The sequence below is a fragment of the Hemitrygon akajei genome, unplaced genomic scaffold, assembly GCF_048418815.1.
Source record: "Hemitrygon akajei unplaced genomic scaffold, sHemAka1.3 Scf000053, whole genome shotgun sequence".
In the NCBI taxonomy this organism is placed as follows: Eukaryota; Metazoa; Chordata; class Chondrichthyes; order Myliobatiformes; family Dasyatidae; genus Hemitrygon; species Hemitrygon akajei.
In genome coordinates this window covers 2,917,924-2,943,700 of record NW_027331939.1, presented here as the reverse complement: position 1 = coordinate 2,943,700, position 25,777 = coordinate 2,917,924, and the positions used below count along the sequence as shown (strand labels likewise).

The 25,777-nt window shown below is 41.9% G+C and overlaps 1 protein-coding gene across 2 annotated transcripts; it reads right to left on the bottom strand.

Annotated features, from left to right (window-relative positions):
- Window positions 1-4,191: 4,191 nt before the first annotated feature.
- On the bottom strand, window positions 4,192-23,999 carry LOC140721275 (uncharacterized). 2 transcript variants are annotated; one of them, XM_073036124.1, is made up of 3 exons: window positions 23,501-23,999; window positions 22,317-22,449; window positions 4,192-6,997 (listed from the first exon to the last, which is right to left on the bottom strand). In XM_073036124.1, exon 3 carries the CDS (start codon window positions 6,589-6,591, stop codon window positions 4,867-4,869), a length of 1,725 nt encoding a protein of 574 aa, XP_072892225.1. In that variant the 5' UTR covers window positions 6,592-6,997; window positions 22,317-22,449; window positions 23,501-23,999; the 3' UTR covers window positions 4,192-4,866. The 2 variants fall into 2 exon arrangements, with proteins under 2 accessions (XP_072892225.1, XP_072892226.1); XM_073036125.1 differs by having other exon boundaries at window positions 23,612-23,999.
- Between the last annotated feature and the right edge of the window lie 1,778 nt (window positions 24,000-25,777).

The following is a 25,777-nucleotide window of genomic DNA, read 5'->3' as shown; positions in this document are numbered from 1 at the left end:
GGCATGAAGTATCGACAAGGAGCTCAGAGACCTCGGCCTTCACCCTGCCTTGTGTAGCTGGCTCCTGGACTTCCTGTCAGATCGCCAGCATGTGGTAACAGTGGGCTCCATCTCCTCTCGCTGTGACCCTCAGGACACATAACCCACAGGGTTGTCTCTTTGGCCCTGTCATTTGCTTTCTGTGCACCCATGAGTTGTGTTGCCACCCACAGCTCCAATCTGCTAATTAAATTTGCTGAGAATACTACATTGATTGGCCTAATCTCAAATACTGATAACAATCGATCAAATGCCTCCTGACAAGGTTCAGTCCAAACAAACTTTTCACCCTTCTTCAGGAGATTAGTCAGAGGAAGAGCGATAGCAGCAAAGTTCTTACAGAACTTACGATAATATCCATCCATTCCCAGAAACCTTCTAAGAGCCTTCTTGGCAGTCAGAATAGGAACTTGAGAAATTGCCTGGACTTTTGCCTGAACAGGAGCCAACTTCCTTTGAGCTACAACATAGCCAAGATAGGTCACAGTGGCATGGCAAAATTCACTCTTAGCTAAATGTAAGGCTGGCCTGGGAAAGCCTGTCAAACAGCTTCTCTACTGCAGAGATATGCTCTTCCCAAGTGTCACTCCCTGTGACTAAGTCATCAATATAGGCATCTGTGTGTTCTAACCCTCGAATTTCAAAATCAATCATTATCTGGAATGTTCCTGGAGCATTTTTCTTTCCAAAAGGCAAAACATTGTATTCATACAACCCAGATGGTGTCACAAATGCAGAAATTTCTCTACCTCTGTCCGTCAATGGAACACACCAATACCCTGTCAACAGATCAATCTTTGTAAGAAATTAGCTATTCCAACCTTATCGATGCAATCATCTACCCTAGGGATAGGATAGGCATCTGTTTTTTTTTTCTGCATTTACCTTCCCATAATCAGTGCCTCTGAGACCTACTGAATCTGTTTCCACACTTACAACAATTGCTCAGCCAATTTACATTTTCTACGTTCATGCGATATGGGTGTTGTTTAATCGGTTTGGCTTGACCAATATCTGTGTCATGTACTGCAACCGCGGTTTGCTTGGGAATATCGGGAAATAAATCTTTAAACTTCAGAACTAATTCCTTCAGCTTTTGTTGTTGCTTTGGCTGCAGATGAGCCAACTTGTTATCAATATTTTCTGGAACAACCAAGTTCATTAGTCTAACTGGGACCATGTTTGGCTTTTGAAAAGTCTCAGACGAGTCAATTGTTTCATTCTCAGGGTTGCCAGATTCATATATTTTGACAACAACACTCACAGATGGTGCCTGATTGTCAAAATAAGGCTTTATCATATTTATGTGTACCAGCCGTGTTAGTTTACGTCGGTCGTGTGTTGTAATAACATAATTCACATCATTAAATTGAGAGACTATTTCATACGGTCTATTGAATTTCACCTGAAGTGGATTCGTCAACATAAGGCAAGCACCTTATCCCCCACCCGGTATTTTCTTTCGCAACCCTGCTTATCAAACCAACACTTCATTTTGTTTTGAGAAATCTTTAAGTTTTGTTTCACTAGACTACAGAATTGGTGTCGTTTATTTTTGTACTTTAAAACATGTTCTAACAAGTTAACATGTACATCCCCATCAATCCACCGCTCCTTTTACAAGGTCAAGGGTCACCTCACTCTGCGACCAAATACGAGTTCAAATGGAGTAAAGCCCAATGATTCCTGAACCGACTCTCTTACTGCGAACAAAAGCAAATGTATTCCTTCATCCTAGTCGTTTCCATTTTCAACACAGTATGTCTTAATCATTGTTTTGGGGGTAGAGTGAAATGTTTCTAAAGCCCCTTGTGATTCCGGATGGTATGTAGACGATGTAATTTGTTTTGCTCCCAGTTCATAAACTACCTGCTGGAATAACCCAGATGTAAAATTACTTCCTTGATCAGACTGGATTTCTTGAGGCAAATCGAATAAAGTAAAAAAAAAACTCGTTAAGAGCCTTCGACACATTTTTAGCTTTAATATTTCTGAGAGGCATTGCCTCTGGGAATATGGATGCAGTACATATAATAGTTAGCAGATACTGATGGCCAGCTTTAGTCTTTGGCAAATGGGCCAGCAGAATCCACTATGACTTTGGAAAAGGTTTCACTGAATGCAGGTATAGGCCGGAGTGGGGCCACTGGGATGACCTGATTAGGTTTAGCCACAACTTGACAAGTGTGACAAATCCCAGCATTAATTTCTGGTTTACCCTGGTTATCCCTGCTACTCTTTTTGAAACTCTTATTCAGGGTGAACATAAGCTTATGAGTTAAAGCAAACTGATCTGCTAATCTAGCAGACTCCTGCATAGTGGCAGCATCATTTCCATCTAATTACGTCTTTATGTCATCAGGCACGCACTTTTTGAATTCTTCAATTAAAACCAACTCTTTCAAGCTGTTAAAATCATCATTTACATTTTTATATGTGCACCAGCGGGAAATACACACAAATTTCTCATAAGCAAATTCCATATAAGTCTGGTTCACAGATTTCTTCAAATTTCTAAACTTTTGCCTGTATGCTTCTGGGACCAACTCATAAGCTTTGAGCACAGCCTGTTTCACTAGGTCATAATGTGTGGTGCGTGGCCATGTGGTTAAGGTGTTGAACTAGTGATCTGAAGGTCATGATTTCGAGCCTCAGCCAAGGCAGCGTGAGTGTCTTTGAGCAAAGCAGTGAACCACACACTGCTCCTGCACGTTTATAGCCCAGTGGCGATGATTGGTGCAGTATAAATAATCAGCTGCTTCATCAACTGTCAAAGCAGAATAGGCTTGCTAAGCCTTCCCCTTTGTTATACTTTATGAGACAATTTTCTGTCTGTTTTTCTGCCTCTCTAGCCTCAAACTGCCTCTGCCTTTCCGCAGCCTCCATCTTTAATTTTTCTCACTTGTACTGGAGCTCAAGCTCACTAGGTTTACTTTCAGGAAACACCTCCAACTCCTCCACTTTAAACACACTCTCAGAAACATAATGTTCAGCTATTATCCTCTGCATCTGTGCCCTCCTCATTGTCAATTTCACCTTAGCAAGTTTTAACCTTCTAGCAAGACTCAACAACTCAATCCTTCTGGTGTCCTCTAATGCCTCAGAGGCTGGCGCTTCCTGACATCGATCAACATCCATTGCTGCTGATTTTCCACACAGAAATAAATCAAAAGAGATTTCCCCAATGAAATCGATAATTTATCAATCCTCAAATTTGATCATATCCCAGATGCAGGCCCCATTTTGTTACGAACCGTAACGCTTCAGAAACGAACCAGCAGCAACAGACTACTACTGGAGTCTGATTTTGACGTGAAAATCACAATGCTTATTAGTATCCACTTATAATATAGTAACTTAAGCAAGTTAAACAACAATTAACAGTGTTATGTTTATATATGTGTATAAATATAACTCCCAAACTATTGAGCTCGGGGGAAACAAGGCTTGGAGTCTTCAGATGGTAAAGTATGAAAGTTCAGTTCATCCACAAAATAGGTGATGAGAGAGATATTTGTAATTCAGGGTAAATGTCGAGAGAAGGCAGTTATGTCGAACAGCAAGGGAGATGAGGCTGAGTGCAGAGCTATGGTGGAAATCTTTGTCACATGGTACGAGGAGAATCATCTGCAGCTTAATGTGAAAAAGACTAAGGAGCTGGTGGTGGACCTGAGGAGGGCTAAGGCACCGGTGACCCCTGTTTCCATCCAAGGGGTCAGTGTGGACATGGTGGAAGATTACAAATACCTGGGGATACAAATTGACAATAAACTGGACTGCTCAAAGAACACTCAGGCTGTTTACAAGAAGGGTTAGAGCCGTCTCTATTTCCTGAGGAGACTGAGGTCCTTTGACATCTGCCAGACGATGGTGAGGATGTTCTACGAGGCTGTGGTGACCAGTGCTATCATGTTTGCTGCTGTGTGCTGGGGAAGAAGGTTGAGGGTAGCAGACACCAACAGAATCAACAAACTCATTCGTAAGGCCAGTGATGTTGTGGGGGTGGAACTGGACTCTCTGACTCTCTTGGACAATGGCTCCCATCTGCTCCATAATGTACTAGTTAGGCACAGGAGTACATTCAGCCAGAGACTCATTCCACCGAGCTCTAACACTGAGCGTCACAGGAAGTCATTCCTGCCTGTGGCCATCAAACTTTTCAAATCCTCCCTCCGAGTGTCAGACACCCTGAGCCAATAAGCTGGTCCTGGACTTATTTCAACTTGCAAAGATTAACTTATTATTATTTAATTATTGATGGTTTTATATTGCTATATTTCTACACTATTCTTGGTTGGTGTGGCTGTAACGAAACTCAATTTCCCTCAGGATCAATAAAGTACGTCTGTCCATCTGTCTGTTATACAGGTTCCACAGTGTTAAAATGAGAGAACAGTTGCTGTAGATTTTATCCGTCATCTTTACAAATCTACATACGAATTATCACCGAAAGTGACTTGTCATGAGGGCTATCATCTTCAAATGAATGACCACCTCATACCCAGGCAAGAGTTAACACATAAGTGGTCTCCACAGGATATCCCAAATCAGATCCACTCCTATGGGTTAAATGAGGTGACAACCACACATTCGATGTATGGATAATGGATAGTGGATAATTAACCCACCCTTGCAGGCATAGGAAAGTTCTAAACAGTGACCTTTGGCCACTACTTCCCTGGTTTCAATCCTTCCATTTTTCATCCGTCTCCGTCTGACTCTGAGTGTCTGTGTCCTCAATTAAAACTAAACAAGCTGCAAGTCAGACTGATTCACCTTCTTAATCTCTCTTAAAATGACAGTCCATATCAAAGGAAACCAAGGGATTCATAACAATGGCCACTCCCCACTATGAACTGACTTGTGTTCCAGAAGTTGGGATGACTGAGTGAATCCTTTCCCACAGATTGAGCAGGTGAATGGCTTCTCCCGAGTGTGAACTTGCTGATGTCTCTGTAGGTTGGATGACTGAGTGAATCCCTTCCCACAGTCTGAGCAGGTGAACAGCCTCTCCCCAGTGTGAACTGACTGGTGTGCCAGTAGGTGGGATGACTGAGTGAATCCCTTCCCACATTCTGAGCAGGTGAATGGCTTCTCCCCAGTGTGAACTCGCTGATGTCTCTGAAGGGTGGAAGAGTGTGTGAATCTCTTCCCACATTCTGAGCAGGTGAATGGCTTCTCCCCAGTGTGAACTCGCTGATGACTATGTAGGTTGGATGAGTGAGCGAATCTCTTCCCACATTCTGAGCAGGTGAACGGCTTCTCCCCAGTGTGAACTGACTGGTGTGCCAGTAGGTGGGATGACTGAGTGAATCTCTTCCCACATTCTGAGCAGGTGAATGGCTTCTCCCCAGTGTGGACTCGCTGATGTCTCTGTAGGGTGGAAGAGTCAGTGAATCCCTTCCCACAGACTGAGCAGATGAACAGCTTCTCCCCAGTGTGAACTCGCTGATGTACCAGTAAGGTGGATGACTTAGTGAATAGTTTCCCACATTCTGAGCAGGTGAAAGGCCACTCCCCAGTGTGAACTTGCTGGTGTGCCAGTAGTTGGGATGACCGAGTGAATCCCTTCCCACACTCTGAGCAGGTGAATGGCCTCTCTCCAGTGTGAACTCGCTGATGACTCAGTAGGGTGGATGGATCAGTGAATCTCTTCCCACAGACTGAGCAGGTGAATGGCTTCTCCCCAGTGTGAACTCGATGATGTCTCTGTAGTTGGGATAACTGAGTGAATCTCTTCCCACATTCTGAGCAGGTGAATGGCTTCTCCCCAGTGTGAACTCGCTGATGCTTCTGTAGGCTGGATGAATCACTGAATCGCTTCCCACATTCTGAGCAGGTGAACGGCTTCTCCCCAGTGTGAACTCGCTGATGCTTCTGTAGGCTGGATGAATCACTGAATCTCTTCCCACATTCTGAGCAAGTGAACGGCCTCTCCCCAGTGTGAACTCGCTGATGACTATGTAGGATGGAAGATTGAGTGAATCTCTTACCACAGTCTGAGCAGGTGAACGGCCTCTCCCCGGTGTGAACTCGCTGATGACTCTGTAGGTGGGATGACTGAGTGAATCTCTTCCCACAGACTGAGCAGCTGAACGGCTTCTCCCCGGTGTGAACTCGCTGATGACTCTGCAGGTAGGATGACTGAATGAATCTCTTCCCACAGACTGAGCAGCTGAATGGCTTCTCCCCAGTGTGAACTCGCTGATGTACCAGTAAGGTGGATGACTTAGTGAATCCTTTCCCACATTCTGAGCACGGGAAAGGCCACTCCCCAGTGTGAATATGCTGGTGTGTCAGTAGTTGGGATGACCGAGTGAATCCCTTCCCACACTCTGAGCAGATGAATGGCCTCTCTCCAGTGTGAACTCGCTGATGACTCTGTAGGGTGGATGACTGAGTGAATCCCTTCCCACAGACTGAGCAGGTGAATGGCTTCTCCCCAGTGTGAACTCGCTGGTGACTGTGTAGGTGGGATGACTGAGTGAATCTCTTCTCACAGACTGAGCAAGTGAACAGCCTCTCCCCAGTGTGAACACGCTGGTGTGCCATTAGGTCAGATGACTGAGTGAATCCTTTCTCAGATATTCAGCAGATCACCAGCCTTTGCCCAGAGTGAACTGACTGGTGTGTCCACAGGTGGGAAGACTGACTGAATCCTTTCTCACACACAGAACAGGTGAATGGCCTTGCCCAGTGTGAACTTGCTGATGTACCTTCAATTGTGATAACCGAATGAATCCATTCACACTGTTTCAGCATGTGAACAACCTTTCTCCTGTGTAAAATGACGGGTTGCCAGTTGGTCAAATGACCGAGTGAATCCCTCCCCACAGTTTGAGCAGGAAGGATGGTCGATTGAATCCCATGCTCCACTTCTTAAATATCTGGACAGAGACAACAAAACTGGTGTGCCGTGTTTGAACTTCCTGGAGACAAATTCTTTCTTGTTTTTAACCTGTAAAAAGATTTACAAAATCCATCAATGGGTGTAAGACAACATTTCAGATGAGATTACTTGAGTTACCAAGGTTTGATCTGGTATCACACTGTTACAGTGAGGTTCTACCCAAGTTGGACAGAGAAATCATCTCCTGACTGGGCAGAGTGCTGGTATCTGGAATGACCATCAATTCCCTGATGCTCTTCCTGTTTCTATAAGAATGGGGCATTTCTGTCATCTCCAATTTGTACCTTGGCAGAGTTGGACTCTCTCCATTGGTATTATTCCCTGTTCCTGCTGAGCTGCATGGGTGCCTGGCCCCACAGTAACCGAAACAGTCTCACGCAATTAGTCTTTCTTGATGTGCATCTGGGATTTTCTTTTATGTATTATTAACTTAAAGTGCCACAGTTTTAATGCCATATAAAAAAATCCTGTTGAGGTGAATGGCTGGTCCGCACAGCTGTTAAAAAGACAGAGTGAATTTTTGTAATATTTTACATTCTTGTAGAAAATTACAACACAGAAACATGCCCTTTGGGCCATCTAGTCTGTGGTGAACTATTTAATCTGCCCACTCCCACACCCCTACCATCCAGGTACCTACATGAACCTCTTAAATGTTGAAATTGAGCTCGCATGCACCACTTGTGCTGGCTGCTCATTCCACACCCGGATGACTGTCTGTGTGAAGAAGTTTCCCTTCATGATCCCCTTAACATTTCACCTTTCACCCTTAACCCATGGCCTCTGGTTGTACTCCCACCCCATCAATCAAATCTCCCCTCAATCTCCTACACTCCAAGGAATAAAGTCCTGACCTGTTCAATCTTTCCTTATAACCCAAGTACTCCAGACCTGGCAACATCCTTGTGAATTTTCTCTGAACTCTTTCAAAGTCTTTACATCTTTCCTGTAGGCTGGTGACCAAAACTGCACTCAGTACTCCAAATTAGGCCTCACCAATGTCTTCTACAAGTCAACATAACATCCATCTATTGTTGTCAGTATTTTTGTTCATGAAGGCCATTAGGCTAAAATCTTCCCTTCCATCTCTATCTAACTGTGATACCACTTTCAGTGAATTAAGGACTTTCTTCTACAAGAGGTCCCTTTCTTCTACAACACTCCTCCGTGCCCGACCAGTCACTGTGAAAGACCTCCCTTGGCAGGTCAGACCAAATTGCAACAACTCACACTTGTCTGCATTAAATTCCTTTTTCCATTTCTCAAACCATTTTGCCAGTTGGTCCAGATCGCACTGCAAGTTTAAATGCTTTTTTGGCATTGACTAGATGGGACAAATAGCCTGTTTCTTTACTGAACTTCTCCATGTTTCTATGGCAGAGAAGCTGGCCAAACTTGTTTGGAAGGGAAAGGGTAGGAGTTACAATTGAGCAGCAGTGGCTGGGGTTTCTGGAGCAATTCGGGGCCTGAGTGATTCCACAGAAGTGGAAGCATTAGAAAGACAGGAGGACACAACTGTGGCTAAAATGAGAAGCCAAAGCCAACATAAATGTCAAAGAGAGGGCAAACAAAAGAACAAAAACTATTCGGAAGCTTTGAGAAACCAAAAGAAGACAACAAAAATATTCAGATGAGCTCAGTGCGTGGAATCATGACTTGTAGTCATTAATGGGTCTCAGTAGCACCCCAACAGTCTGAGGCATTTAGAGGAACAAAATATACGAGGCTTCAATTTCTCTTCAAAAGCAAGGTTCGCTGGACCAGTTACCTTTCAACTTTCATTTTGGCAGCCACATACAAACTCTGCATCCTCAAAAATTCACATCTGAAGGCCTCCCACTTACAGGTACTCCTTTGCCAGGAATCAACCTGTCCCAAACCACACTTGTCAGATCCTTTCTGATAACATCAAAATTGACCTTTCTCCAATTTAGAATCTCAACCCATGGTCCAGACCTCTCTTTTTCCATATTTACTTTGAATCTCATGGCATTATGATCACAAATTCTGTCACCACCCTGGATCATTTCCTAACAGCTTATTGCACACTTCTACATCAGGAATTCTACGTACTGATTAAGGGCACATTTGACAGACTCTACCCCATCTAGTCTTTTTACAGTGTAGGAGTCCCAGTCAATATATGGAAAGTTAAAATCACTTATTGAATCAACCTTTTTTTTTATTGGCATGGTCTGCAATCTCTCTACAAATTTGTTCCTCTAAATCCCTCACACTTCTGGCTGCAACCAAGTCCCAATATTGGCTACAATATCATAATTCCTTGTCCTGAGCTCATCTGGCTTTCCTACGATGCTTCTTGCATTGTGATATATACAGCTCAGCACATTCATCGCACCAGGCTCAACCATCTAACTGCTGAATCTATGATCTGAACACCTGACTGGTGTCAAGGAAACAAACCCTCCATCATTGTCACAAAAACAAAGGAGCTGATTGTGGACAACAGGAGGAATGGAGACAGGATAACCCTTATTGACATCAATGGATCTGGGGTTAAGAAGGTGAACAGCTTTAAGTTCCTCGGCATAAACATCACCAAGCACCTTACATTGTCTGTACATACGGCTGTGTTGTGAAAAGAGCACAGCAGTACCTCCTTCACCTCAGATAGTTGAAAAAGTTGGGGATGGGGACCAAAATCCTGAGGACTTTCTACAGGGACACAATTGAGAGCATCCTGACTGGCTGCATCACTGCCTGGTATGGAAATTGTACTTCCCTTAATTGCAGGAAACTGCAGAGAGTGTTGCGGACAGCCCAGCACATCTGTAGTGGTGAACTTTCCACTATTCAGTACATTTACACAGACAGGTGTATAAAAAGGGCCCAAAGGATATCAGGGACCAAATTCACCACAACCACAAACTGTTCCTGCTGTCACCATCCAGGAAACGGTACCACAGCAAAAGGACCAACAGGCTCCGGGACATCATCTTCCACCAGGCCATCAGACTGATTAATTCATGCTGATACAATTGCATTTCAATGTTATATTGACTGTCCTATGTACAAACTATCTATTATAAATGACCATAAATTACACATTGCACATTTAGATGGAGACATAACATAAAGATTTCTACTCCTCATGTTTATGAAGTATGTATCTAATAAAGTCAATTCAATTCAATTCACCCTCTCCATTATCTGATAGATAGATAGATAGATAGATACTTTATTCATCCCCATGGGGAAATTCAACTTATTTTTTCCAATGTCCCATACACTTGTTGTAGCAAAACTAATTACATACACTACTTAATTCAGTAAAAAATATGATATACATCTAAATCACTATCTCAAAAAGCATTAATAATAGCTTTTAAAAAGTTCTTAAGTCCTGGCGGTAGAATTGTAAAGCCTAATGGCATTGGGGAGTATTGACCTCTTCATCCTGTCTGAGGAGCATTGCATCGATAGTAACCTGTCGCTGAAACTGCTTCTCTGTCTCTGGATGGTGCTATGTAGAGGATGTTCAGAGTTATCCATAATTGACCGTAGCCTACTCAGCGCCCTTCGCTCAGCTACCGATGTTAAACTATCCAGTACTTTGCCCACGACAGAGCCCGCCTTCCTTACCAGCTTATTAAGATGTGAGGCGTCCCTCTTCTTAATGCTTCCTCCCCAAAACGCCACCGCAAAGAAGAGGGCGCTCTCCACAACTGACCTATAGAACATCTTCAGCATCTCACCACAGACATTGAATGACGCCAACCTTCTAAGGAAGTACAGTCGACTCTGTGCCTTCCTGCACAAGGCATCTGTGTTGGCAGTCCAGTCTAGCTTCTCGTCTAACTGTACTCCCAGATATTTGTAGGTCTTAACCTGCTCCACACATTCTCCATTAATGATCACTGGCTCCATATGAGGCCTAGATCTCCTAAAGTCCACCACCATCTCCTTGGTCTTGGTGATATTGAGACGCAGGTAGTTTGAGTTGCACCATATCACAAAGTCCTGTATCAGTTTCCTATACTCCTCCTCCTGTCCATTCCTGACACACCCCACTATGGCCGTGTCATCAGCGAACTTCTGCACATGGCAGGACTCCGAGTTATATTGGAAGTCTGATGTGTACAGGGTGAACAGGACCGGAGAGAGTACGGTTTCCTGCGGCGCCCCTGTGCTGCTGACCACCGTGTCAGACCTACAGTCTCCCAACCGCACATCTATCTGTCAAGTAGTCCACTATCCAATCCACCATGTGAGAGTCTACTCCCATCTCCGTTAGGTCTCTGTTTGGTCATTCTGGCTCCCATTCCCCTTGCAGTTTATTTTAACCACATCACCCGCTCCACCCACACTAGCACTAGCATGCCTTACCACTTGGATATCAGTCCCCTCTTGTTCTGTTCCCCTAACTAATGAATCACCTATCACCCCTTTGACTTTTCTCTGTCAGGTAATCCCCTTCACCACCAGTTTCTACAGTGGTCTACCTTTTGTTGTGTTTGATGGGCACTAGAGTACTCTGCAATGGCTATTTAACCTCATTCCCCTTCCTGACTCTCTCCCAGTTTCCTGTGTCCAGCACCTTGGGTGTAACTCACCTCTCTTCATGTCATATCTATCACCCCCTCCAACTCCTGGATGATCCGGAATTCATCCATTTCAGGTTCCAACTCCTTAACGTGCAGGGTGCACATCTTGTAGGTGAGGACATCAGGGACGCTGGAGTTCTCACCACCTTCCCACCAATGTCCCCTCTAATTTGTAATGACCAGTGTGCACATAAATCATGTACTGTGCACTTTTTTTTAACTCAGTGACATGTGTACAGTGAATTTTATACAGAGAGGTAATCGTTTTCACAGCTAGCAAATCACTGTTGATAAGTACTTTGATCTCCCCTGGGTTTGATCGAGTTCATCTGCACTCTCACACAACCTATGTAGCAGCCCTGTAATGGGTAATGAAGGATTTTCTCAACAAAGCTTTTGCATATTGTCCATATGTGGTTTGCTTGCTAAATTATGCTTTAAAAAGTCAGATTTGCAACTGGTTTGTTGATCAAGTTTGACTGTTTAAATGGTTAATTACATATTTGACTGAGAAAAGAGGATAAAAGGATTTGTTCATTTTATCTAATATTTGGTTTGATTTTTGTTGTTATTTCTTAAATTACTAACTGGTAGTCTTTTTTTCTACCAACAGGGTTTCTTTTTATATATTTATCTGGGAGGGTTAAGTTACTATGATTTTACTAATTAATATTTCTATCAATTCAGTGCAGTTAAGTATACTATTAACTTTTTTAAATCTGTTTTATTATAGCACCCTATAACTGAATTTAAAGTTTTCTTAGGGATTTAGAGCTAAACTTAAGATGGGGCTGGTTTTTCTCTCTAAGAGATTATATTGTTCTGGTTCTTTTTCTGTTTAACACATGATAGAATGTAAAGACTCTCCTTTGTTGAGACTTTACTGTCTTTCTTGCAAGGTCATTTTATATATTTTATGTACTGGCTGGGGGGAGGCAGAGACGAGACCAACAGAGTGGCCCATGTCTTCGCATCTATCTTAGTTCACTTGCCGTTTTTTCAGGCTTTTTGGAGGGTGGGTGGGTTTAGAGTTAGGAGTTTTTTCCCATTGGGTGGTTCCAGAGCATGCGTGTTTTCTATATGGCTTTATTCTTCATCACTGCCATCTTTGATAATCCCGTATTGGTATGTGTTCTGCGCATGTATAAAGTAAATTAGAATAAAATTATAGTATGGCAGTTAAATGGATTAATGTAATAATTTGGAATATACGTGGTTGGAATTATCCTATTAAACAAAAAAGACTTCAAATTATTAATCGATTCCAACCTGATATAATTTTTGCTCAGGAGACGCATATCAAGGCAGGAGATCAGAATAGATTTTTTCGCTGGTGGAATGGAAAACAACTCCATGCTACTTCTCAGAGCAAAACTAAGGGTGTGTCTATCTTTATTAAATCTAATATATTTACTCAAGAGGATATTGAGTCAGATTCTAATGGTAGATTTTTAATTGTTAAAGGAGTGATTTGTAATAGAAAGGTTGTTTTGGTTAATTTGTATGGTCCTAATTTAGATGATCCTGCTTTTTAAAAAAAAATATTTGCTTTACTGCCAGATTTAAATGAGTATATGTTGTTAATGGGTGGGGTTTTTAAACTGTTGCTTAAATCCTATGATTGATAAGAGCTCAACTAATCAACGACTTACAAATCATTTTGCGTCAGTTATTAACTCTTTTTTGACCAATTTTGGGTTGATCGAATTATGGAGGCATTTACACCCTGATAACAGAGAATATTTTTTTTCTTTCCATGTTTATGAAATATATTCAAGGATTGATTATATTATAGTTGATCCCTGTCTTTTGCCTAATGTTAAAAACTGTGAATATGACGCTATTGCTATACCTGATCATGCGCCTTTGAGTTTGTCCTTTGAATTTGACGATGACATTTTTGGCCGTCCACCATGGCACATGTCTCAGACTTTATTGCAAAGCTCTGACTTTATCAGTTTTATCGAAAGCCAGATAAAAGAATTTTTTACTTTTTAATGATATAGGAGGTATGTCTAAATTAATTATATTGGATACATTCAAAGCATTTTTATGTGGTCAGATTATTTCTTATTCAACTAAACTTAAAAAACAGACTAAAGCAAAATTAGATAAAATTTCAAAACAAATTAAAGATTTAGATAATATCTATGTGACTTCCCCTAATATTGACATTTAAAAAAAGGGTGGAACTTCAATCATAATATAACCTATTATTAACTCATTCAATTGAAGGTTATCTACTTAAGTTAAAGACCCAATTTTATATGTTTGGAGATAAAAATAATAAACTACATGCATCTCAATTAAAATGAGCTGGAGCCAAGAGGCAAATTTTGAAAATTCGTAGAAAAGATGGTACCCTGGCTCAGGATTATGAAGAAATTAATAAGATTTTTCAAGACTTTTATACTGAACTTTATAAATCTCAATGTCCAGTGGACTCTTCTGAAATGAATGTTTTTTTTTTACGAACGATTGCTTTTCCTAAAATTTCTGTTGAGGATCAAAAAACTCTGGATGCCTAAATTACTGAATCCAAAATTCATAAAGCTATTTTCTCAATGCAAACTGGTAAGGCCCCGGGACTTGCCAGTTATCCTGTAGAATTTTATTAAAAATTTGGAAAATTGCTTTCTCCATACATGTTGGAGATGTTTAAAGAATCTTTTGTGAAAAGTGATTTACCCTCTACTTTTTATGAAGCTTCTATTTCTTTAATTCTCAAAAAGGATAAAGATCCTTTTGATTTTGCCTCATACAGACGTATTTCATTATTGAATGTTGAAGCTAAGATTCACTTAAAGATGATGGCCAATCCATTGGAGAGTATTTTGGGTAAAGTCATTTTTAAAGATCAAACAGGCTTTATAAAGGGTCATTTTTCTTTCTCAAATGTTCGGAGATTATTTAACATTATACATTCACCTTCTTCTAAAACTCCACAATGCCTTATATCTTTGGATGCTGAAAAAGCATTTGATTGAATCCAATGGAAATATTTATTTAATACTTTAGAAAAATTTTGTTTTTGTATTAATTTTAATAATTGGATTAAAATGATATATAAAGCTCCTATTGCTACTGTTGTCACTAATAACTGTAGGTCTCCTTTTTTCAGCTATCACAGGGGACAAGCCAAGGTTGCCCATTAAGTCCTTTGTTATGTAACTTAAGATTAGAGCCCCTTGCTATTGCTCTTTGTGAAGCCGAAAATATTCATGGGATTTTTGTGAATGAGGCCATGCACAAGATCTCTCTTTACACTGATGATTTAATGATATGTATATCCAAGCCTGAATAATCTATTCCTGCTTTGCTAAAATTATATGACAAATTTGGAGACCTTTCAGGATATAAAATAAATTTTAGTAAAAGTGAATTACTTCCTTTAAATGAATCTGTCTCTATATATGATAATATTCCTTTTAAAGTTATGGATTCTTTTAGATATTTAGGTGTTATAATTACTAAAAAATATCAGGATCTTTATAAAGCCAATTTTCCTCCTTTAGTGGACTTTTTAAGATTTGTTTTTACAAGAGTGTTTAATGTCTTTTTCACAGTTAATGGACAAATATGATATCTCTAATACACATTTTTCAAATATTTACAGGTTGGGAATTTTTTACGCAATTTTTTACCAATTTACCCCTCAGCCTGCTCTTTAAATTTGGCTTATGCTATTTTTCAGTTTAAACCTTTTCAAAAACAATTCATAGCAATCCTTTATAAACAGTTAATGAATGCTCGCATGTCGCCTAATGACAGGGTTCAACGCACCTGGGAAGTACAACTTCAACATTCACTTTCAGATAATCAGTGGAGTAAACTTTATTATTTAGTCAATAATTCAGCTATCTGCACACGCCATATCTAAATTCAGTTTAAGATAGTACACAGGGCCCATATGTCCAAAGATAAATTGGTGCATATTTTTTCTAATATAAGCCCTATTTGTGACAGATGTAATGCAGAAGTGGCTACTCTAACTCATATGTTCTGGTCATGTGTAAGTTTAAACAATTTTTGGAGGGATGTGTTTGGAATATTATCTAAAGTTATAGATGTGGATGTTCAACCTAATCCACTTACAGCAATTTTTGGGATTATTCCAGAAGAAGCAAGCAAAGTGTCTGCTTCCGGCCAACAAAATTTTTATATTTATTTCAGAATATTCCTGTTTTTGTTTACTAAGAAGTTATTTGATCGGATTGATTCTATTATTCTATCATTTATTTGGGATAATAAAAGACCAAGAATTGGTAAATGTCATTTGCAAAAGTTGAAAAAGGATGGTGGTCTCACTTTGCCTAATCTATGAATGTATTATTGGGCTGGTAACGCGGTGTATGTCCTTCTGGTTATATTGGGTTGATAAGAATGAACAGCCAATCTGGGTAGACCAGGAACTGAGAGCTGTGAAACAGTTTTATTTAAATTCGTTATTAGGAGTTACTCTACCTATACAATTAGCTAAAGTTCCTAATTTAAACCTATATCCTGTGGTTAAGCACTCTTTACAAATTTGGATCCAGTTCCGCAATTTTTTTTAATCGTAAAAAAGTTAAACTTTGTAGTATAATTTATCATAATTACTTTTGTAAACCTTCTTGGAGTGTTCCAATTTTTTTTACTTTGGAAAAATAAAGGTATTAATTGTTTTTTGGATTTATTTAAAGAAGGCCGATTGATGTCTTTTGAACAATTTGTCGATAAGTATTCTCTCTTATATTCACATTTTTTACAATATCTTCAAGTTAGACATTTTTTACAAAAATATTTAAGTAATTTTCCTTACATATTGGAGGCTGATTTGTTAGATACTATTATGAATATGAACCCCTCGTTGAAAGGTTCTATTGGAAGAATTTATAATTTATTATTACAAAGGGATAAGTGTCCTTTACTTAAGATTGGGATTGGGATTTAGATCCCAATCATAGATCCCAATACTTTGGATTGGGAGAAGGAACTCAATTTCCCTTTTATATGGGAGGATTGGACATGGATTCTGAAGTTTGTTAACTCTTTTTCGATCTGTGCTAGTCATTCACTGATTCAATTTAAAATTGTACATTGTTACCATTTGACGAAGGAGAGACTTCCGAAAATATTTCCCAATGTTGACAAGTATTGTGATAGATGTAAAAATGAGATAGCCACCCTGACACATATGTTCTGGTCATGTTCTATATTAAAACAGTTTTGGAAGTCAGTCTTTTCGACAATTTCTAAAGCACTCAGAATCAATTTACTACCTAATAAATTGACTATGCTTTTTGGAATAATTCCTCAAAATATCCATGGTATTTCTGTGTCTGACCAACATGTTTGTTACATTGATAGCTAGGAGGGCCACCTTGTTGAAATGGAAGGATATATCAGCTCCTACTTTGTCACAATGGTCTCATTGTCTCAAATGTCTCAGGTGATGCTGTGTCTTGGAGAAAATTAGAAGTCGAACCTTTGTACCTTTATTTGATTTTGAGAAGAGATGGGGCTAATCTGCTCGTTATTATCATTTCAGTTAACTGATAGATTTCCTCCACGATCTAAATGTAAACTTTTTTGATATATCTTTTCTTTCTTTTTGGCGGTTTGATGTTTATTTTTAGAAGCTTTTTGTATGACGCATGGCTCTGGGGTTGTACCTCCAATGGGTTTCTTCTTTTTTCCCCTCACTTTTCTTTTTTTTAAAAATTCACAAAATTTTCAATCCTCAAGATAATTTCCTCTTTTATGAGGCATTGTAAGTGTTGTTACTTCGATGCACTTGTGCTATTTTTGAATAATAATAATAAAAAGATATGAAAAGAATATTAAAGGTGAATATGTTCAGTGGGAAGAAGGATGCGAGCGGGCTATATCTGCAGATCAGAAATGGGAACAACAACCTACCAAGGGACAGGTGGGGACAACAACCCGTTTAGAAATTGGCAAGCAAGGATGCTTCCTACCGTGAGTACCACCCCTCAGGAAGAGCCCAATGTAATATTGACAGTTGCTGCTATTCCAGTTCCATTTATGATTGATATGGGGGCAACTACAACCACTCTCAATAGGGAAATAGTATCGGAAAAGGGATTGCAGTTATCAGACGCAACATTCACTCTGTCTGGGTTCGAAGGCACAGAATGTACGTATTCACATAACCAGCCACTGGAGGTGGAATTCCACGGGAACCAGTGTGTGGTTTCATTTACAGTCAGCACCCCGCAGTCGGGGGTGTAATCCAGCAGGGAGAGAGTTGCTCTGTCTGTTGGAAGTCGAGATTCTCTGCACAGGCAATGGTGTCACCCTGTGACAGGTGAACAACTGATAGCTTCCCAATTTCCGACCCCCCAGTGGTGGGCACTTAATCTGGACTCCACTGCGTTTGAACCCCTTCTGCCGGTGGTTGACCCCCATGTGACTCTGTGCTGTGACATTATGGGGTGCTCAGCTGAGGAAAGTCAATATTATGCACCCCTCGAGGTACAGAAGTTCCCAGTCATGGTGATTGGAGAGGTTAAAGGAAAAGTGGGCAGTGCATTACTGGTGAATTTCTGGATTTCCTTTGGTGACAGACAGAAATGGTGGTTCCCCATACCACTGTTAGTGTTTGCCCTGGGTTCAAGCCAAAGAGCCCAGAGTTCATTACCTACACCTTGCTGAAACAAGCCTCCAGCACCAAGGGAGACTGGCAAGACTTGGCTGCAGTCCAACTCCGATACTGGAAGGAGTCTGAGGTGAAGGCGGGACATTTGGTGAGACCCACTTTTAATATTGACCGATCCCAAGACGCTGTACCCCATCTCTGAGCAAATTCAGGCCATGAAGTCGGTCGCACCAACTGTCCCCCTGTCCGGATCACCGTGAAGGAAGGACAGACTCTCCCATCCATTCTGCAATATCCCCCTCTAGCCGGAAGCAATTTTATTAGGATGGAAGCTCTTTTGTGGATCCAGTAGGGAAACAATATTCTGGCTATGCGATAGTGACAGACAGTGAAATTGTTCAGCAAGCTTCTTTTGAAGCAGCTGTCTCTGCCCAGAAGGCTGAGCTGTTTGCTCTGACTTGTGCCTGTATCCCAGCAAAAGACTAAAGTGGGAACGTTTACACAGACTCCCGTTATGCATTTGGAATAGTACATGACTACGGGGCTCTCTGGGAACATGGGGATTCCTGACTTCCTCTGGCCACCCCATTAGCAATGCCGCCATTGTAAACAACTTACTCACCGCTCTACAGCTACCTCGAGTTTTGGCTATTATGAAATGTGCGGCCCACACACGCATGTCCGACTGTGTCACTAAACACAATGCTCTAGCAGATCAGACAGTGAAAAGTGTGGCACAATCCTCAGTAGTTGTAGCCTCCTCGCGTTCCCGTCAAGCAACCCTCCATGACTAAAGCAGAACGGGTTTCCCGGACATGTGGGAGGTACGTAATTTTCAGGGGGACACCTCTGAGGAGGAGCACAAACTGTGGTCCCAGATGGGGGTACCAGAAAGACCCTGACCTAGGTTTTTGGATCACCCCATCGGGACAGGTTTGTGTTCCTACACAGTTTTTACCAATACTGGTCGATTATATACATAATTGTACACACCTGGGAAAGGAGGGAATGGTTGGTATCCTGTACCCTGCACACCGGGTACGACTCCCTTGCCAGGTGGACCTTTTTCGTGTCTGCAAGTTGATTTTATTGAATTGCCTAGAGTACATTGCTATAGATACTGCTTAGTTATTATAGATGTGTTTAGTAGATGGATTGAAGCTATTCCAACTACCATTAATACTGCTGTGACTGTTGTGAAGGTATTATTAAGGGAAATAATTCCCAGGTACGGCCTGCCAGAGATGCTGAGTTCAACAATGGCTCACACTTTATGGTGAAAGTAAATGAAGGAGGATGTAACAAACTAGCTATCAAGCAACAATTCCACTGTGTACACCACCCACGGGCCGCTGGCAGAGTGGAAAGAGCCAATGGCACTCTGAAGAGTAAACTGGCCAGACTAACAACGGAGACTGGACTCACTTGGTTGAAGGTCCAACCATTAGCCCGATTCCACATGAGGGTTACCCCACAGGGGAAAACAGGGCTGTCACCAGCTGAAATCATTTCTGGACGCCCCAAGAGGACACCCTGGGAACAAAGTCTCAGGATTAAAGGCAAAGTGTATAAGAATAAGGAACCTTGGTTCTCGATGGATATTGGAACTCTGATAAAGAAGAGAGAGATGTATGACATGTATAAGAAACAGGGAGCAAAGAAGGTACTTGAGTAGTATAAAAAGTGCAAACAAATACTTAAGGAAGAAATCAGGAGGGCTGAAAGAAGACATGAGGTAGCGTTGGCAGTCAAGGTGAAGGATAGTAAGAGCTTCCACAGGTATATTAATAGCAAAAGGATAGTTATGGGATAAAATTGGTCCTCTTGAAGATCAGAGCAGTTGGCTATGTATGGAACCAAAAGAAATTGGGGAGATGTTAAATGGTTTTTTTGTGTCTGAATTTACGAAGGAAACTGGCATGGAGTCAATGGAAATAAGGCAAACAAGTATTGAGGTCATGGAACCTATACAGCTAGAAGAGGAGGAGGTGCTTGCTATCTTGAGGTGAGTAGATAAATCTCCAGGACCTGACAGGGTATTCCCTTGGACCTTGAAGGACACTAGTGTTGAAATTGCAGGGGCCCTGGCAGATATATTTAAAAGTCGTTATCTACGGGTGAGGTGCCAGAGATTTGGAGGATAGCTCATGTTGTTCTGTTGTTTAAAGCAGGCTCTAAAAGTAATCCAGGAAATTATGGTCTGGCAAGTTTGATGTCGGTCATGGGTAAATTATTGGAAGGAGTACTAAGAGATAGGATCGACAATTATTTAGATAGACAGGGACTTATTAGGGAGAGTCAACATGGCTTTGTGCAATGTTTAACAAATATATTAGAGATTTTCGAGGTGGTTACAAGGAAAGTGGATGAAGGCAAGGCAGTGGATGTTGTCTACATGGACTTCAGTAAGGCCTTTGACAAAGTCCCGCATCGGAGGTTAGTTAGAAAGATTCAGTCACTAGGTATACATGGTGAGGTAGTAAATTTGATAGGGAATTGAGAATGGGAGAAGTCAGAGAGTGGTAGTGGAGGATTGCTACTCTGAGTGGAGGCCTGTGACTAGTGGTGTACCACAGGGATCAATGCTGGGTCCATTGTTATTTGTCATCTATATCAATGATCTGGATAATAATTTGGTAAATTGGATCAGCAAATTTGTTGATGATACAAAGATTGGAGGTGTAGTGCACAGTGAAGAAGGTTTTCAAAGCTTGCAGAGGGATCTGAACCAGCTGGAAAAATGGCAGATGGAGTTTAATACAGACAAGTGTGAGGTATTGCACTTTGGAAATCAAACCAAGGTAGAACATACAAGGTAAATGGTAGGGTACTGAGAAGGGCACTAGAACAGAGGGATCTAGGAATACTGATACAAAATTCCCTAAAAGTGGCATCACATGTAGATAGGGTAGTAAAGAGAGCTTTTGGTACATTGGCCTTTATAAATCAAAGTACTGAGTATAAGAGTTGGAATGTAATGGTGAGGTTGTATATTGCATTAGTGAGGGGGAATTTGGAATACTGTGTGCAGTTTTGGTCACAGAATTACAGGAAGAATATTAATAAGGTCAAAAGAGTGCAGAGAAGGTTTACAAGGATGTTGCTGGGACTTGAGAAACTGAGTTACAGAGAAAGGTTGAATAGGTTAGGACTTTATTCCCTGGAGCGTAGGAGAATGAGGGGTGATTTGATAGAGATGTATAGAATTATGATGGGTATAGATAGAGTGAATGCAAGCAGGCTTTTTCCACTGAGGCTAGGGGAGTAAAAAAACCAGAGGACATGGGTTAAGGGTGAAGGGTGAAAAGTTTAAAGGGAATATTGGGGTGGGGAGCTTCTTCACAACTGTGTCTGACTGGTACTGGCATAACTGATAGATAGATAGATAGATACTTTATTCATCCCCATGGGGAAATTCAACATTTTTTCCAATGTCCCATACACTTATTGTAGCAAAGCTAATTACATACAATACTTAACTACTTAAATACATTGAATGGTAACTTAAGCTCAGTCCTAACCCCGGCACTTTAACATATCTTACTCCTGGCGGTTGAATTGTAAAGCCGAATGGCATTGGGGAGTAGTGATCTCTTCATCCTGTCTGAGGAGCATTGCATCGATAGCAACCTGTCGCTGAAACTGCTTCTCTGTCTCTGGATGGTGCTATGCAGAGAATGTTCAGGGTTTTCCATGATTGACCGTAGCCTACTCAGCGCCCTTCGCTGTTATACTCTCCAGTTCTGTGCCCACGACAGAGCCCGCCTTCCTTACCAGCTTATTAAGACGTGAGGCGTCCCTCTTCTTAATGCCACCTTCCCAACACGCCACCACAAAGAAGAGGGTGCTCTCCACAACTGACCTATAGAACATCTTCAGCATCTCACTACAAACATTGAATGACGCCAACCTTCTAAGGAAGTACAGTCGACTCTGTGCCTTCCTGCACAAGGCATCTGTGTTGGCAGTCCAGTCTAGCTTTTCGTCTAACTGCACTCCCAGATACTTGTAGGTCTTAACCTGCTCCACACATTCTCTATTAATGATCACTGGCTCCATATGAGGCCTAGGTCTCCTAAAGTCCACCACCATCTCCTTGGTTCTTCTGGGCACATTCTGTCTTACTCCCAACTATTTCCTACCTTCCTTTGTACAGGTATGTAATGTCTAAAGGACCAGTGTTTGAGTAAATGAGACTCACCGAACTTTCTCCCGACTGAATCACTGGAATCTCCGAGTCAGATGGGCCCTCTCAATCCTCGGGCTGGTTCACTTGTTGCTGTTCCCTCGTCTTCAGTCGTGGTTTTTCTTCCAATAAGTCTCTCACTGCAGGACTAACGTTAACATGAAAGATAATGAAGCACGTTAACAATGAAAAGGAGGACCAAATATTTCTGCTTAATGTTACTAGGAACAAAACTCACTGAAATTTAAACGTTGGCAAATATAATGATCTCAGTGAATAATCTTTAATTGTCCCTCACACATCACAAAACAATACGGGATAAGAAGGAGCCATCATTCAGTCATGGTAAGACACAAGACACAGGAACAGAATTAGGTGATTCAATCTATCTGGTCTGCTCCACCACTCAACCATTCCATCATAGCTGATTTTTAATCCAACACCATATTCCTGCCTTCCTCCTGTAACCCTGAAACTACTCGGCAATCATCAGTATATTAATCTTCACAAATAGACCCAAACGGCAGCCTCAAACAAATTCTGCGGCAACAAGTTCCACATATCAGACATCTTTTGGCCAAAAATATTTTCTCATCTCACTTTTAAAGGGAAGCAAGTTTATTCTGAGACCGTGCTGTCAGATCACAGACTCTCTGTCTAATGGAAACATCCTCTCCATGTCCACTGTATCCAGGCTTTTCAGCATTTGGTAGGTTTACTTAACCATACATCTCTCCACCACCCCCACCGTCCCTCTGAACTCCATTGAGCACAGGTCCAGAACCGTCAAATGCTCCTCATACATGACGCCGATCCTTCCTGAGATTATTCATGTGAACCTCATTAGCAACAATTGCACCGGACACATTTCCAGGAATAACAGACAAATCGGTTCCAGGATAATTTACAGGGAAAAGTTGTGCTTCCTTTACTGTTATACTATCACTCCATTTCCAGGTGAAAACAGCACCATTTCAGGAAATTTGTATTACAGATCCTAGGATACAGATCTTGTCTTGTCTATACTGGACCGACCGCCGTCGCTGGACTATAAACGTGCAGGAGTAATGTATGGCTCAGCTCTACTGTGGGGAGCTGAGGCTCGAACCATTCTCCCCCTGGACTTCCCAGTCCCTCGGTAAAGCAGGCAGGGAAATCAAAGATCCCCACAACCTGGGACGTTCTCCTTTCTCACCCACCCCACTCCGGGAGAAGACACAACAGCCATAAAGCTCCAGGACAAATGTGAGGAGCCTCAGGAAACGAGGCGAGTTCGGGGAATTAATGAGACTCAGCGGCCAACATCACACCATGTGATCTTGCGTCACAAAGCGGAGGGCGGGGCGAATCTGTGGCTCACAGCCTCACGTGACCTGACGGCGGGACTTCCATTTCAATTCTGTGAAAACAGACAGCCTGGGCTCCTGGTTTGGATCGTTCAATGCAGATTAAGTGAAGTCGACACATTTCTGACGAGCCCAGATAGTTTGGAAACAAATGAATTCCTGGCCCACAGTTCAGGGCTCACGGCCAACATCGGATCTCCCCGCTCGGGATCGGTCTCAATACTCAGCGATGGGAAAGAGATATCTTCGGCCCGCAGACAGTGATCCTGACGGAAGAGACGAAAGTCTTTCACGAACACACAGCCGACCCACTTCAGCTCTCAGCGGAGAGGAAACACCGTCCACCCGGAGACTGTGGACATGCGCGAAGAGATTGTTACATCATCGGGAGGCGGGGCCTCGGAAACAGACACGCAGATGCTGCCCATAAATGGGAGGGGCAAATGGGATTACGTGTCAGGATTGGCGACACCGCCCCCCCCCCACCACCCAGGCAGAGACTCCAGCTACTCATTAGTCTGTGGATAGAAGCAAACTTGCCGCTCACATCTCCTCTCACCTTAAATGTATTAGACATTTCAACCCCCAGGAAAAATATATCGTCTGTCCACTCGATCATTCCTCTCTTAATCTTATAAACGTCCATCCAGTCTCACCCCAGCCTGCGCCGCTCTGGAGAAAACAACACAAGTTTGTCCAGCCTCTCGTTATAGCTCATGCCCTCTAATCCAGACAGTGTCCTGGTAAACCTCTTCTGCGCCCTGTCCAAAGCCCCGACATCCTTCCGAGAATGGGGGCGACCAGAACTGTATGAAACACTCCAGATGTGGGCTAACTAGTTTTTTAAAACTGTGTTACGAACTGTAACATTTTAGAAACGAACCAGCAGTAATGGAGTTCGCACTGGAGTTTGGTTTTGATGGTTAAAACCATTCTCTTTATTAGGATCTACTTATAGTAGCTTAATGAAATAAAGGAAAGTTAACAGTGTTATGTGTATATATGTGTAAATATAATTCCCAAACTATCGAGCGTGAGGGAACAAAGCTCAGAGTCTTGAGATGGTAAAGTAGGAATGTTCAGTAATCCACGGAATAAATGATGGGAGAGAGATATTTGTAATCCAGGGTGAAACGTAGAGAAAAGGCCGTTACTTCAAAATAACCGCCGACGACGTTCTTATCCGTTGAATCCGTCACAGACGAGTTATCAGCGAAAGTGACCTGTCACAGGAATACCGTCTTCCAGGGGTTACCACACAACATACCCAGGCAAGGGTTAACACAAGATATTCCACAATCCACTCCTATGGATTATACGAAGTAACAGCCACACACGTTCGTCGTGGTTCCGTGTACCGATGATCAACCCACTCTTGTGGGCAGAGGAGAGTTCCAAGCCTCAGCTGCGACTAACTGAAGCGATCAGCTTTTCCAGTCTCTCTCTTTCTCTCTTTAGACTGGCCGACTGCCTGTCTGCAGATCGCTCTCTCTCTCTTATGGTTCAGTCCACAGTCAGCGCTGTCAGCCTGTGACTGACGTCATAGTCCCGCCTCCTTGGAGTCTGAGATTCCTCTGATCATCGACACTGTTCAGGGTTTTGCATTTAACAGTGTACTGTCTCATACATTCGACCTACCGAGCTGCCAAGATGATCATCACTAATCAAATCTCACTGAGATTTCTCAGGTCCTGTTGAATTTATTGCCAAGTGCACAAGTACGATTCTCTGTCAGTAACAATCTATAAATATGTTTTATGTCATTAACAATATATAAAATAAATTGTGTCATGATCAATATTAAAATGTGCATTTTGTGTCAACAACAGACTTGGAAACGTTGAATTTGATACCTGTCTCCATTCCTTCTCTAATCCACAACCAGCTCCTGTGTTTTTGTCACAATGTGGGAGAGGTAGTTTTCTTGACCCCACTGTGTCGGGGTGATGACTTCTTCTCTGTAGGCTGTCTCGTTATTATTTGAGATTAGGCCAGTCCGTGTAGTGTCGTCAGCAAATTTAATTAGCAGATTGGAGCTGTGGGTGGCGACACAAGTCATGGGTGCACAGAGTAAAGTAAGGGGCAAGAAGCCAACCCTTTGGGGTATGTGTGCTGAGGGTCAGTGAGAGA